General features: G+C 48.2%; 1 protein-coding gene across 3 annotated transcripts in view; it reads right to left on the minus strand.

The window, feature by feature from the left end:
- The window catches only part of CARD11 (caspase recruitment domain family member 11), a 107,911-nt gene that overhangs the window by 11,478 nt on the left and 83,876 nt on the right, over positions 1–12,557 (minus strand). For all 3 annotated transcript variants that reach the window (XM_088656975.1, XM_088656974.1, XM_060282543.2), the window contains exons 16-19: positions 11,080–11,206; positions 4,794–5,034; positions 2,293–2,389; positions 1,238–1,333 (exon numbers count right to left, since the gene is read on the minus strand). In XM_088656975.1, coding sequence (XP_088513101.1) covers positions 1,238–1,333; positions 2,293–2,389; positions 4,794–5,034; positions 11,080–11,206 — 561 coding nt within the window. The remainder of the gene's footprint in view (positions 1–1,237; positions 1,334–2,292; positions 2,390–4,793; positions 5,035–11,079; positions 11,207–12,557) is intronic.

Here is a 12,557-nt window from a genome sequence, read left to right on the forward strand (position 1 = left end):
GAGCAGAGCAGAGCAGAGACCCTTGTCAAGGCAAGCTTTGTTGGCATTACGGTTCCTGACACCAAGACAGGCCACTTGTTGCTTGGCGAACAACCAGGATGGAAGCACAGAGTGGAAGCACTTGCCCCCCCCCCCATGGCAGAGTCATTGGCATAGCTGTCAAGTTCTCCCTTTTTAAAAGGGAAATTCCCTTATGATGAATAGGCTTCCTTGTGAGAAAAGGGAAAACTTGACAGCTATGGTCATTGGTTTGAGAGCGTAGTACCCTGTGTTCCCATTTAAAAAGAGGCACCCCCCACCCATAACTTGGCCCCATGAGTCTCTCTGGTAGGCAACAATGGGGAGACGGGATTTGTAGAAAATGAGCCATAAGCCAAGGGAACTGCAGTGAAAAAGGCAGGCTTTGGTCCTGAATGGGGTAACTGTGCCCCTGAAGGACCAGGTGCGCAGCCTGGGAGTCATTTTGGACTCACAGCTGTCCATGGAGGCACAAGTTAATTCTGTGTCCAGGGCAGCTGTCTATCAGCTCCATCTGGTACACAGGCTGAGACCCTACCTGCCTGCGGACTGTCTAGCAAGAGTGGTGCATACTCTAGTTATCTCCCGCTTGGACTACTGCAATGCACTCTACGTGGGGCTACCTTTGAAGGTGACGCGGAAACTGCAATTAATCCAGAATGTGGCAGCTAGACTGGTGTCTGGGAGTGGCCTCTGGGATCATATAACACCAGTCCTGAGAGACCAGCATTGGCTCCCAGTACGTTTCTGAGCACAATTCAAAGTGTTGGTGCTGACCTTTAAAGTCCTAAATGGCCTCGGTCCTGTATACCTCAAGGAGTGTCTCCACCCCCATTGTTCACTGAGGTCCAGCTCCGAGGGCCTTCTGGCAGTTCCCTCATTGCAAGAAGTGAGATTACAGGGGACCAGGCAGAGGGCCTTCTCGGTAGTGGCCCCTGCCCTGTGGAACGCCCTCCCACCAGATCTATCCTACTTTTTAAAGACATCAGAAGGCATCCCTGCTTAAGGAAGTTTTTAATGTTTAATGCTGTATCGTCTTTTTAATATTCGATTGGGAGCCGCCCAGAGTGGCTGGGGAAACCCAGCCAGATGGGTGGGGTATAAATAATAAATTATTATTATTATTATTATTATTATTATTATTATTATTATTATTATTTCATTTGCCAGCTAAAAACATATTTGGCACAAAGGGATTTGGGGAGAGTTATTTTTCTACCTGTAAGATCTGACCCAAAAGGAAACTGGCCCGAGAGAGGCGAGGGCTGGCTTTGGGGTCACTTGGTGGCATAACCTCTTCCGGCTGCAGTGTATTCTGGTAGGGAAGAGAAACATTGGAGAAAGAATCATCGAGCCTGTCCAATGCACCTTTGCTCTAGGTCCAAGAATCATAGAAATGTAGAGTTGGAAGGGACCCCGAGGCTCATCTAGGCCAACCCCCTGCAATGCAGGTCAAGTATGGGGAACTTGTGGCCTTCAGGGTATTGCTGGACCTCAAACCCCATCAGTCCAAGCCAGCATGGCTAAGGATCAGAAATGGTGAGAGTTGCCGTCCAGCAATAAATCTCTCCTCAGTTTATTATACCATTGACCATAGTACCCAGTGCTCCCCCCCCCCCCCCGGGATACACATGCCCCTAAACATTTTGTGAATCTACGTTTGGCTTCATTGAGGGGCAGTATTTCAATAGGAGGAGGAAAATGAGAGTAGCCCTAAAACATTTTTTAGAAAAAAAACCCCCACTGTTAGTATCGTTCTGAATCAAACGCTGCAGATTGGAAGCCCTGTTCTAGAGTGGATCTTCTCCTCCCTCCCTCCCTCCCTCCCTCCCAGGGCTCAAAACTTCTGTCATCGTGATGAGATCCCCTTGATCTGAAGCAGGGCCGTCTTAAGCATAGCTGTCCCTCCGGCACCTCCCTCCCATTTCTGAGCGCGGCGTCCCTCTGGCGCCCCGGCGCCCTGTGCCACCCAGCCTTGCCTTAGGGCCGGCCCTGATCTGAAGAATTTCCAGGATGGCAACTGCTGACTGGCTGGATGTGGAGGAGTGGGAGGCACCAGCTGGGGAACCCTCTAGGAAACCCCCAGAGGAAGAAGGCTCTGGGCCAGGGGACTGGTGGTTGGGTGACGATGAGTGGTCAGAGGAAGAAGGAGCAGGTTGTGAGGAGGACGTGTCAGCAGCAAGAGAGGGGACAGGGTTTAGTGAACCGGAAGAGGCTGTGGCAGAGAGCAGCTCAGACTCTAAGGCTGAAGCGGATGTGGAATCGGCTACTCACCCGAGGGGTTCGGAGTGTACCGTACGCACTGTCCATCTCATCCCTGTTACCTCTATTCATCAGGCGCTGCAGTTTCACTAGGAGGAGCTGTTGTGCTCTGCAAACCATTGAGATTATTGTCACTAACGTATAGGGATTGAGGAGGGATTCAGCTGGTCTGCTTTTTGCAGTGGGCTCACCCCAATTGACAGCCTGGAACCCGTTGGCAGGTTGGAAAGCAACTCCTGATGGAACTGCACGCTTTCCCAGATTTCACAATGCCGATTTGCTGAGCAGAAAGTGCGCATAAAAACACGTTCTTTTACTGTTAAAATGTGTACAGAATGCGAATTTTGCAAAAAGGTGCATTGAAAGCTATGCACGCATAAAATAATGCATGCAAGTTAAATGCAAACGCTTCATGCATTATTTCAAAAAATCCATGAAAAGGAGGAAGGAATGGGTGAAACAGGCAAAAATGAAACAGGATAGACACTAACAGATGCATTTTTGTGTTCACTTCCACGTAATATACAGACTGTACTCATTAACTGGCAGGATAACTGCATTGTAAAATTTAGAGAAGTGCGTAAATTTTAAAGGGTAACTAAGTATCTGTTTGTGTATTGCTTTGGGAAGCATGAATTAGGTAGGTTTTGCATTAAAATGAGACCCAAATGTTTATCCCATCCCTAGCTCCCTGTTTATGGCATTTTCAGATGCAAACACACAGAGTTGTCTCATTCCAAGTCCCATTCCTTTGGCCACTCTGAATGGCAGCAGAGACTTGAGTGATCACGGGTTACACAATGGACCTTGTGCAAAAAAACAATGCGATCCACAACTCCGGCCTCTCAGAAGATTTTTATTGCTCGTGGCCAAAGGTTTTTGCAAACCTCAAACGAGCTCGAAGATACAGTATATTAAGCAAACCACAATTGCAATACAAATACCGAAAACACCATGTCTATAAAACACAGTAAATAAAAGCCAGAATTGAGGATAAAAAGCAGGCAATGAAAGCAGAGGGTTTTGTTTTTTTTATAAAAAAATGTGTGCACGCACAGAGGCAAAGGAATCAATAATAAAAATCACCCTTAAATCAGGGCATCACCATGACAATACATAGCTGTCTCTGGAAGCAATTTTGCAGGAATCTTCGAAGCAGCTACTGCATAGAACAGCTCCCTTAATCCACTGCACCATCGGGGCAGCCAAGCCATTTTCACTGTGTTGCTTCCACTCGCTCAAGTGCGGACAGCCCTCTTATCAGCACCTGGCTTCCTATGACCAACCAGCTCTGGAACCTGCCCCAAGCCTTTCACTTCAGTTCCCCCAGTGCCCCATAGTGACACCATGCCGGGTGCTCCAGAGCGTTGTGGGAAATCAAAATGGCAGCCCCATTCCCAGCCCCCTTTGGCATGCAGCAAGCACCGACAGGTAAGACAGGGTGGGGCCATCAACACCAGACAGGGGCTGTCCCAGCAACCACTCAATGCAGAACTGGAAGTTGTAGCTTCTGTGGAAATGCTTGTTGAGAAAGAAGAAGAAGGAGGAGGAGGAGGTGGTGGTGGTGGATTTGATATCCTGCTTTATTATTACCCTAAGGAGTCTCAAAGCGGCTAACAATTTCCTTTCCCTTCCTCCCCCACAACAAACCCTCAGAGTCACCCAGTAGCTGCATGTGGAGGAGCGGGGAAGTGAACCCGGTTCACCAGATTACAAGTCTACTGCTCCTAACCACTACACCACACTGGCTCACAGAGCCAGAATGCAGTTCAAAGGCACAGCAGATGTGACACAAGCAAGATGTGACACAGAGGGACATAGTTCAGAAGGCAGAAGCTGGGAATACTGGATGGTGAACAGCTAAGAGAAGAAACACTGGAAGGCAGAGGGTTAAAAGATTCACATTCTCTTGACAGCCTTTGTCCACCCCAAAGTCGAGAAGGCCTCAGAAAGTGGTAGAACAGAAAGCACAGAGAGTACAAGCTAAGATTATGAGATGCAGAAGTGAAGTAAATTGATAGGGACCAAAGAGGGTGGGTTCCTTAATTGGGAACACTGCCATTACTATGAGATGTATTCTTTGTTCTCTTGCTGTGATTATTAAAGTTTCTAACTGGTAAGAAGACTCATTTCCCTTTGTTCTGCTTATGGGGGAGGAAGCCAATTCCCTGAAGCCTGACACTTGTGGGTTTCCCACAGGCATCTATCTAGTTGGCCACGGTGAGAAGAGGATGCTGGACTAGATGAGCCATTGGCCTGATCCAGCAGCCTGTTCTTATGAGAGGGAACCCTCTCCAGCATCCCTTTCCTCGGGCTCTCCCACCCCAGGCAGACGCCTTCCCAGCCCACAAGATCCTGGGTCATCTATCTGCCCCTCCTCTTCTCTGTCCCAGATCAACCAGCCCCCCAGCCCCACTCAGGATTCAAGACAGGCCACCAGAGGACACTTTGCCCACATCCCGACCTCAAACCCAGAGATGGCCCTGAGTGCGAAAATTGGGATTTGTGCTCACCTGCTGTAATTGGGGATGGTCCCTGATTCTAAATCCTTGTCCGTGAAGGGGTCAACTCTGGCACAAAGCCACTCGCACTTGCCATAATACATGGTGTCCAGGACGTGCAGGATCTCGTCACATTTCACAGACAGGGAGCAGCAGTCCAGCTGGCTGGTGATGCTCAGGTTGAGGCGGATGTAGAAGGAGTCTCCAGATGTGACCAGGCCTTCCTCGATCTCGGACACCAGCTTCCGATAACCTGCAGCAGGAAGGATCTGGGCTCAGCTAACCACGCAGGCCCAGCGGGGAGTTGCCAGTTGGGTTCAGCCTAGTCAAATGGCTCGACTACACCTGACGCTGACTGTGTCGCTTGCAAGCAAGGCTGGCCCAAGACATATTGCCGCCTGAAGCGAATCAGAAAATGGAGCAGTAAAGACTATTTATGTTTGTCACCAAGGCTGCTGGGATTTTATTGGCCTAGAGATGGAAAAATGATAAAGTCCCAACCAGAGAAGAATGGCAGATTAAGTTGATGGATTCTGCCGAAATGGCAAAAATGACCGGAAGAATCAGAAATACCAAAATTTCAATAAAGAATGAGGAAAATTTATCTTAAAAACCATTATATACAGTTGAAATTGTTAGTAGGGTTGGAATAACACTTGTAGTTTAAAGGTGAATTTTGGATTTAATGGAGATGTAAAAGATTTGGATTATTAAAAAAAGATGCAGGAGGAAATGGCTAACAATAAGACCCACAAAGGGGAGGAGGCAAGTCCGGGAGATTTCTTGGAATCTTGTTTTTATGTTATATATTGGATATTTGATTGTAAAACTGTAATTTGAAAAACCAAAAATATTTTTTAAAAGAAGCAAATTAGAAAAGGCTCCCCTGAGAATCACAGTTTGTTACGGGGTGTGGGGTGTGTGCGCGCACACACACACACGCCATGCCCCTCCTTTGCCTTCTGCCTTCTCTGCAGCTGTCGCATATGGAGATTGTGGGATGTAATATAAGTAGTCAAGTACAACACTTCCTGTTTGCCCAGAGTGGACATGCAGGGGGGTGTTACTCCAGCCAGGAGGACTTCATGTCACACCTGGTCTGGAGCTTTCTCCCCCTGCGTGTGACCAGGTAGATGGGAGTGACCCTGGGAGACTCCATAAAAGGGCCAGTCACGCAGCCATCTTCCCTGGTCGTTGTTCTACTTTTGATGCTGATATGATGTATTTTGCTGTCTGCTGGCACTCAGCCAGCAGCACATGGGCTCATTTCCATACAGTATGAACTCAAACTCTCTTCTGTAACTACAAGCTTAAGCCTGCCTTCAGGGAACATACTGTGAACTGAATGTGAGTAAATTTCTTATTTTTAAAGAAGGGGAAATTACCAGGAATAACCCAATCTGGACAAAGCCAGATTGGATTGCTTAAGTAAAGAGATTCAAACAAACCTACCAACTAGCTTCCTGCTATATATTGGGGAATGTACTCTGCTACTGACTCACAAGTGTGCATGAAGAAGGATAATATTAAATCAATATATCCTCTCCTAGTATCCACAACATTCCTGCAATGAAAACCTGCATCCTTGGCATTATCAGCACCATGCTCTAGCCCAGGGTCCCTAAACTAAGGCCCGGGGGCCGGATGCAGCCCAATCACCTTCTAAATCTGGCCCGTGGATGGTCCAGGAATCAGCATGTTTTTATATGAGTAGAATGTGTCATTTTATTTAAAATGCATCTCTGGGTTATTAATGGGGCCTGCCTGGTGTTTTTACATGAGTAGAATGTGTCCTTTTATTTAAAATGCATCTCTGGGTTATTTGTGGGGCATAGGAATTTGTTCATATTTTTTTCCAAAATATAGTCCGGTCCCCCACAAGGTCTGAGGGACAGTGGACCGGCCCCCTGCTGAAAAAGTTTGCTGACCCCTGTGCCTAGCCAACTGCTACCCTAGTTGAGAGGGTGAGGAAGCCCCTGGCCCTTCATTTGCATGCCCTGCCTCTTCCTCCTCTTCTTCTTGACCCCCTCCTGTCCCCCCTCCAGCTCTGAAGCTTCCTCTGCTTGCCTCCTGGCTGCCACAGTTCCCCACAAGTCCCTGGCCCCCTCTTCCAAGTCAGACTCCATCCCCGCTTCCCCCAGCGCACACTCGCAAGCATCCTGCTCGTCCCTGACAGTGGAGCAGCTCTCTAGTGTCTGAGGCAAACAAATATCTTAACCCCCCCGCCACCTGATGCCTGGAGATGAGGGGATTGAACCCGAGACTTGCTGCCTGCAAAACAGTCACTCCACAAATGAGCTATGGACTCGTTCATTAGACGGCCCACTTTGAACCTAGCAGCTAGAAGGCATGGAGAAATCTTTCCAGCATTTATATAAAGAGACCCTCTCATAAAGAACAGGTACCGTGACCCCGTTTTCTGGCAGCTATTCATGTGAGTGCTGTCAGTGGAAGTAAAAAATAAAACAAAATGGAAGGTTTACGTCTTTTAAAGTGTGCTGTGATTTCTTCTTTGTGTGCATGTGTTCGGTATAAAGTGCGGCTCACTCATTTCATAATTAACTCTAATTGGCACCTCGCACAATCTGATTCTTGCTTTTTGCTCCTGCCAAGTCTAACATTCATTTTTATGTTTGAAAACATGAAAGGAGAGGAGTGGGAGAGTTTGGGAGGGGAGGGGGGGAGGAAGAGGGAGGATACTTTCCCGGGGAGAAAATCCACTTTCTGAATTCCCCTGACCCCCTGCACTGGCAGAGGCCAAGTACATGTTCCGCGGAGTTTAAAAAATTGATTTCCGAGCTATTTTAAAGCGCTTTCTGCAATATGCCAACTACTGCGATGTTCCGATTCTTTGGGTGACAGCTGTGTGGTATTTCTGTAACTCTTCAAAATATCTTGTTTAAATGGCAGTGGGTCAAAAGGGGGAAAGAAGAAAAGAGGATGGTTGTGATCACACAAATTGTGGTGTCTGTGTGGATAAGCCACCCACTGAAGTCCCGGCCCAATTGATTGTTGACTCAGTGGGGTCACAGCCCAGAATCCAGACTCAGGCGCTTTTGCATATGAACATCAAGGAGCTCAAGACCAGGGGTCAGCAAACTTTTTTCAGCAGGGGGCCGGTCCACTGTCCCTCAGACCTTGTGGGGGACCGGACTATATTTTGGAAAAAAATTATGATGCAAGAGCACCACGAGCCCCGGTGGCTGCTTACCTGTGTCTTGCAAGCAGCAGGGGCTGGCGGCAGCAGCGGAAGGATGATGAGCGGCACCTGAAAGGGCTCCAGAGAGGGGCTGCTTAAAATGGCACCAACAAAACCCAGCCCCTTCCTTCTCTAGGCAGGGCGGGGAGAAGCCAGGAGGAGGGAGGGAGGAGGCGCCACCGCCGTGTGAGGGAGAGGGAAAGAACGCATGCGCTGCTGATCCATGCGGCGATTCCCGGACCATCCGCAGGCCGGATCCAGAAGGCAATTGGGTCTGATCCGGCCCGCGGGCCTTGGTTTGCCTACCCATGCTCAAGACCCATGGATGTGGGCTTGTAATCCATTGTAGCAGTCAAATACAACATTCCTTGTTTCCCTAGAGTGGACACAGGCAGGGGGCTGTTACCCCAGCCAGTTTAACTTCCTGTTCCACTGGTCTGGAGCATCCTCCCTCTGCATGTGACCAGGCAGATGGGCGTGGCCCTGGCTGACTTCATAAAAGAGCCGAGTCACACAGCCATCTTTCTCTTGATGCCATTTTCTTCTCTTGATGCTGTTCTCTTACTGTATTTTGCTGTCTGCTGGCTCTCAGCCAGCAGCACATGGGCTCAATCCCCATAAGGGATGAACTCACACTATGTTCTGTAACTACAGTGGTACCTCTACTTACGGACACGATCTGTTCCGGGGTGCCGTTCGCACCCCGAAAAGTCCGTAAGTAGAGCACCGCTTCTGCATGTGCGCGTGATGCAATAGAGCGCTCCTGCGCATAGTGTGTAGAAGGCTTCTGCGCGTTTGCCGCATTCACAACCCGAAAATCTGCAGCATGAACCTAACACAACTAGAGGTATGACTGTACTAGCTAAAGCCTGCCTTCAGGGAACATACTGTGAACTGATTGTGAGTAAACTTCTTGTTACTTTTAAAGAAAGACTCTTGTGTCTTTATTCTTTTAAGAGGGATCAAAGGGGACATCAGGAATGATCCAGCCTGGGCAAGCCAGACTGGATTGCTTAACTAAAGAGATTCAAACGAATCTGCAAACTAGCTTCCTGCTGTATTGAAGGGAATCGGCTCTGCTACATGACTCACTAGCATGAGTGAAGGAAGGATAAATATTTAATCAATATATCCTCTCCTACTATCTGTAACATTCCAGCAATGAATGCAGAGGATGAAGAATCCTATAGGACCCTGTTGATGATAAGCTTGTTCACCGGTTACAGTGAAAATGGTAGAAGCTGTCTCTACACATGTTCCAGCGCTTGTGTGAAAGAGTGTTCACTTGCTGAGTTGAATAGCTCAGCTATCATGTACACAGGCACGCAGACTGTACACTCGTTGAGTGTTACATGCAAATAACTATGAGTGGATCGCTCAACTGTTGTGTACACAGACTCTCATATTGCGCACTCTCTGAATGCAATATGTGAAGACCCGTTATCAGATATCAACAACTGCTTCCCAGGAATTCAAGCATCTCTGGGCATCCCAACTTCTCCTCAAGACCAGCAGCGGCGTTGCTAGCCTTCTGGCTGCCTGGGGCGGCAAACCCGAAGGTACCCCACCGGGGGGGCGGGGTGTCCGTCGCGCGCATGCATCATGCGTCATGATGCTTGACACATGCATCGCACTACGGAGCGGATTGACGGGGGGGCAGTGCTCCAGTGCCCGGATCCGAGGATCCCGATGCTAGAGCGGCACAGCCAGCAACCCGCTCCGTACCTTGCTGACGCCCCTCGCCACTCTGCCTGAGCAGGAAGAAGCACAAAGCGAGGGGCGTCAGTGGCTGCCGCTGATGCTGCTCTCTGGCCCGCCCCTTGCCTCCACCCCACCAGGAAGAAGCGAGGGGCAGGGCCAGCAACATCAGGGCCTCCGCGATGGTGGTCGCACCGCCACCACAGTAGTGGCAGCCATCAGTGGAGGTGGTGAGGGGGGCGCCGTGCTTCCCCCTGCAGAGTGGAGCCCACCCCCCCCACCCCCTATTGCGATGCTCCTGAAGACCAGTCCCAGGGATGGCGGGAAACAAACCAGCATTTGCTAAGCTCACATTTGAGAAATAGGGTGCTGTCGCTTTAACTGAGGGCTGGTCTCCTAGAGGAGGCATGGCCATGAAGACACAGTATATAAACCCCCGAGTTGGTCTTCAGATATGTTATGTGCTTGCTGCTATTCAGCCTTAGGACTGAATATGTGATGTGAGCTGCAGAGCAGCAGGAAAAGCACTAGCCCACTAACAAAATGAATGTCAAGGTTGCACACTTAGACAAGAATAGCGAGATGCACAAATGTAGGATGGGTGACACCTGGCTTGCCAGTAGTACATGCGAAAAGGATTTAGGGGACTTAGTAGACCACAGGCTTAGCACAGCATAGAACTGTAGCATTGGAATGCAGGAATATGCAGCTGTCCCATGCAGGGATTGAACTTGCAACCTTGGCATTATCTTCACCATGCTCTAACCAATGAGTCTACCGCCTGATGCAGCAGCAAAAACAGCTCATGCTATTCTAGGCTGCGTCAACAGAAGTATAATGCCCAGATCGAGGGAAGTCATAGCACTGCTCTATTCTATGTATTTATATCTCAAACAAAATGAAAAACAAAACTTGACTCAATTGGGAGCAAAACGAAGGAAGGATCGAGGGGGATGAAATGGACCCCGGAACAGCTGGAGAGGACCCCAGCCTCGCAAAGCCTGGTCTGTCGCCCTTTCTGTTGTTTTAGCGATCACCAGCTTAGCAAAAGGCAGTCGACAAAGCAAACCCTTCAACAATCTTGAGCCCTCCCAAAATCAAATTTAGATTTTCACTGGCACCATGGGAACAAAGAGACTGCTAATTTGGTTTCTCAAACCCTCAGCCACAAATCCTTGCTCTCAGGGCAAAGACATAAAATATATTTGTCTCCATTAACACACCCGCATCGCCAGCATTTACTGTCAATTGAGGGAACTGGCAGGGGTGGATGAAAGAACAGTAGCCGATCCCAGTTGCTGGGGATTTTTCCTTGACTGCCTATTGTACTGGCCCCGTATGCTGTCTATAAATATACTCACTTGTCTGAAAGTTTGCAGTGAGCAACATGACATCTCTTACCTTCGTGGTTTGATTTGCAGTGCAGAACAACTGGCCCACTACATCTCTGAATCGTCCAATGAACTTCTTCCTTTGTGCAGGTATCTAAGGGAGCGCTTGTGTTTTCCCCTTTGATGCATCCCTCCACCTGGAAAAACGCGAACAGCATTATTCGCTCCTCCGAGGCAATTATTTCACCTATTAAATTATGTAGCCAACATCAATTTGGAACACGCAGCCTGTCTTATCCAGCAGTTGCCATGATGATCATTTCTCTCTCTCTCCCTCCTCTGCTGCCTGCAACCCCATGATTATAAAATAGCAGCAATTGCTAGATGGATGGATAACTCTGTTTGGAGATCTGTGTCTGTTCTATAAATGGAGCTGGAGGACTGTGAGGAACACCTACCTTTCAAGGAAATGAGACAAGCCCTATGCTCCCATTTTTGCTTCTGGCAAGGATTCCAGAGAGTTAAAGTTCAGGACACATAGTTAAACTATGGAACTCCTTGCCACAGGAGGCAAGGATGGCAACCAACTTGGATGGCTTTAAAAGATTGGACAAATTCAAGGAGAAGATGGCTATCAATGGCTGCCCTCTGCTTCCACAGTCTTCTTCCAAGGGCCGATTGGATATTATTTAGCACCCATAACAATCCCAGTTCTAGAATGGATAAATGATGGACTATGCAGAATCAGCAAAGCTAACAGCTAAAATGAGAGAAGCTAACGATGATTGATTTGTGGGAGAATGGAAGCCTTTTTTGGACCATTTGAAGAAATATTAGAGTATGATGAATTCGTGAGCAGGATTTGAACAATGAGCAACAGAAGGAAATAGAGATTACTGTATTGTACTATTGTCATGGCACAAGAGAGAGAAGATAGGGTGCAAAGAGGGGGGAGAAATAAAGAAAGCACTGTGGAAAATGAGATGGGAAGATGACAAAACAAACGAAAAATTTACATACAGTGGTACCTCGGTTTACGAACTTAATCTGTTCCTGAAGTCCGTTCTTAAACCGAATCTGTTCTTAAACCGAGCCGTGCTTTCCCTACTGAGGCCTCCCGCTGCCAGTACCCTTCCACCGTTCGGTTTCTGTTTGTAGACCGGGGTAAAGTTCACAAAGTGCAACACTACTTCCGGTTTTGTGGAGTTCGTAAACCAAATCGTTCGTAAACAGGATTGTTCTTAAACCAAGGTACCACTGTATTGGAATGTGTATGTGGAATTTTTGAAAATGTAATAAAATATAACTTTTTTTAAAACAACAACAACACCCAATGCCAGTTCCGCAGATCAAAGTGGTTGAGTGGAAAGCCAATCTTGCGGACATATTGGCCCCAAGTTGTTAGGGGCTTTGGCAAGTCGGCAACCTGTGCAGGAGTTTGGGGACAGGTGTGATATGTTGATGGGGTCTCAGTCCTGTTCAGCAATTCACGCTGCAGCATTCTGCACTCCCTGTGGGTTTTGGATCAAGGGCAAGGAAAAGCCCACA

This window comes from Zootoca vivipara, chromosome 13 (assembly GCF_965207765.1).
Source record: "Zootoca vivipara chromosome 13, rZooViv2.hap1.1, whole genome shotgun sequence".
Taxonomy (NCBI): domain Eukaryota; kingdom Metazoa; phylum Chordata; class Lepidosauria; order Squamata; family Lacertidae; genus Zootoca; species Zootoca vivipara.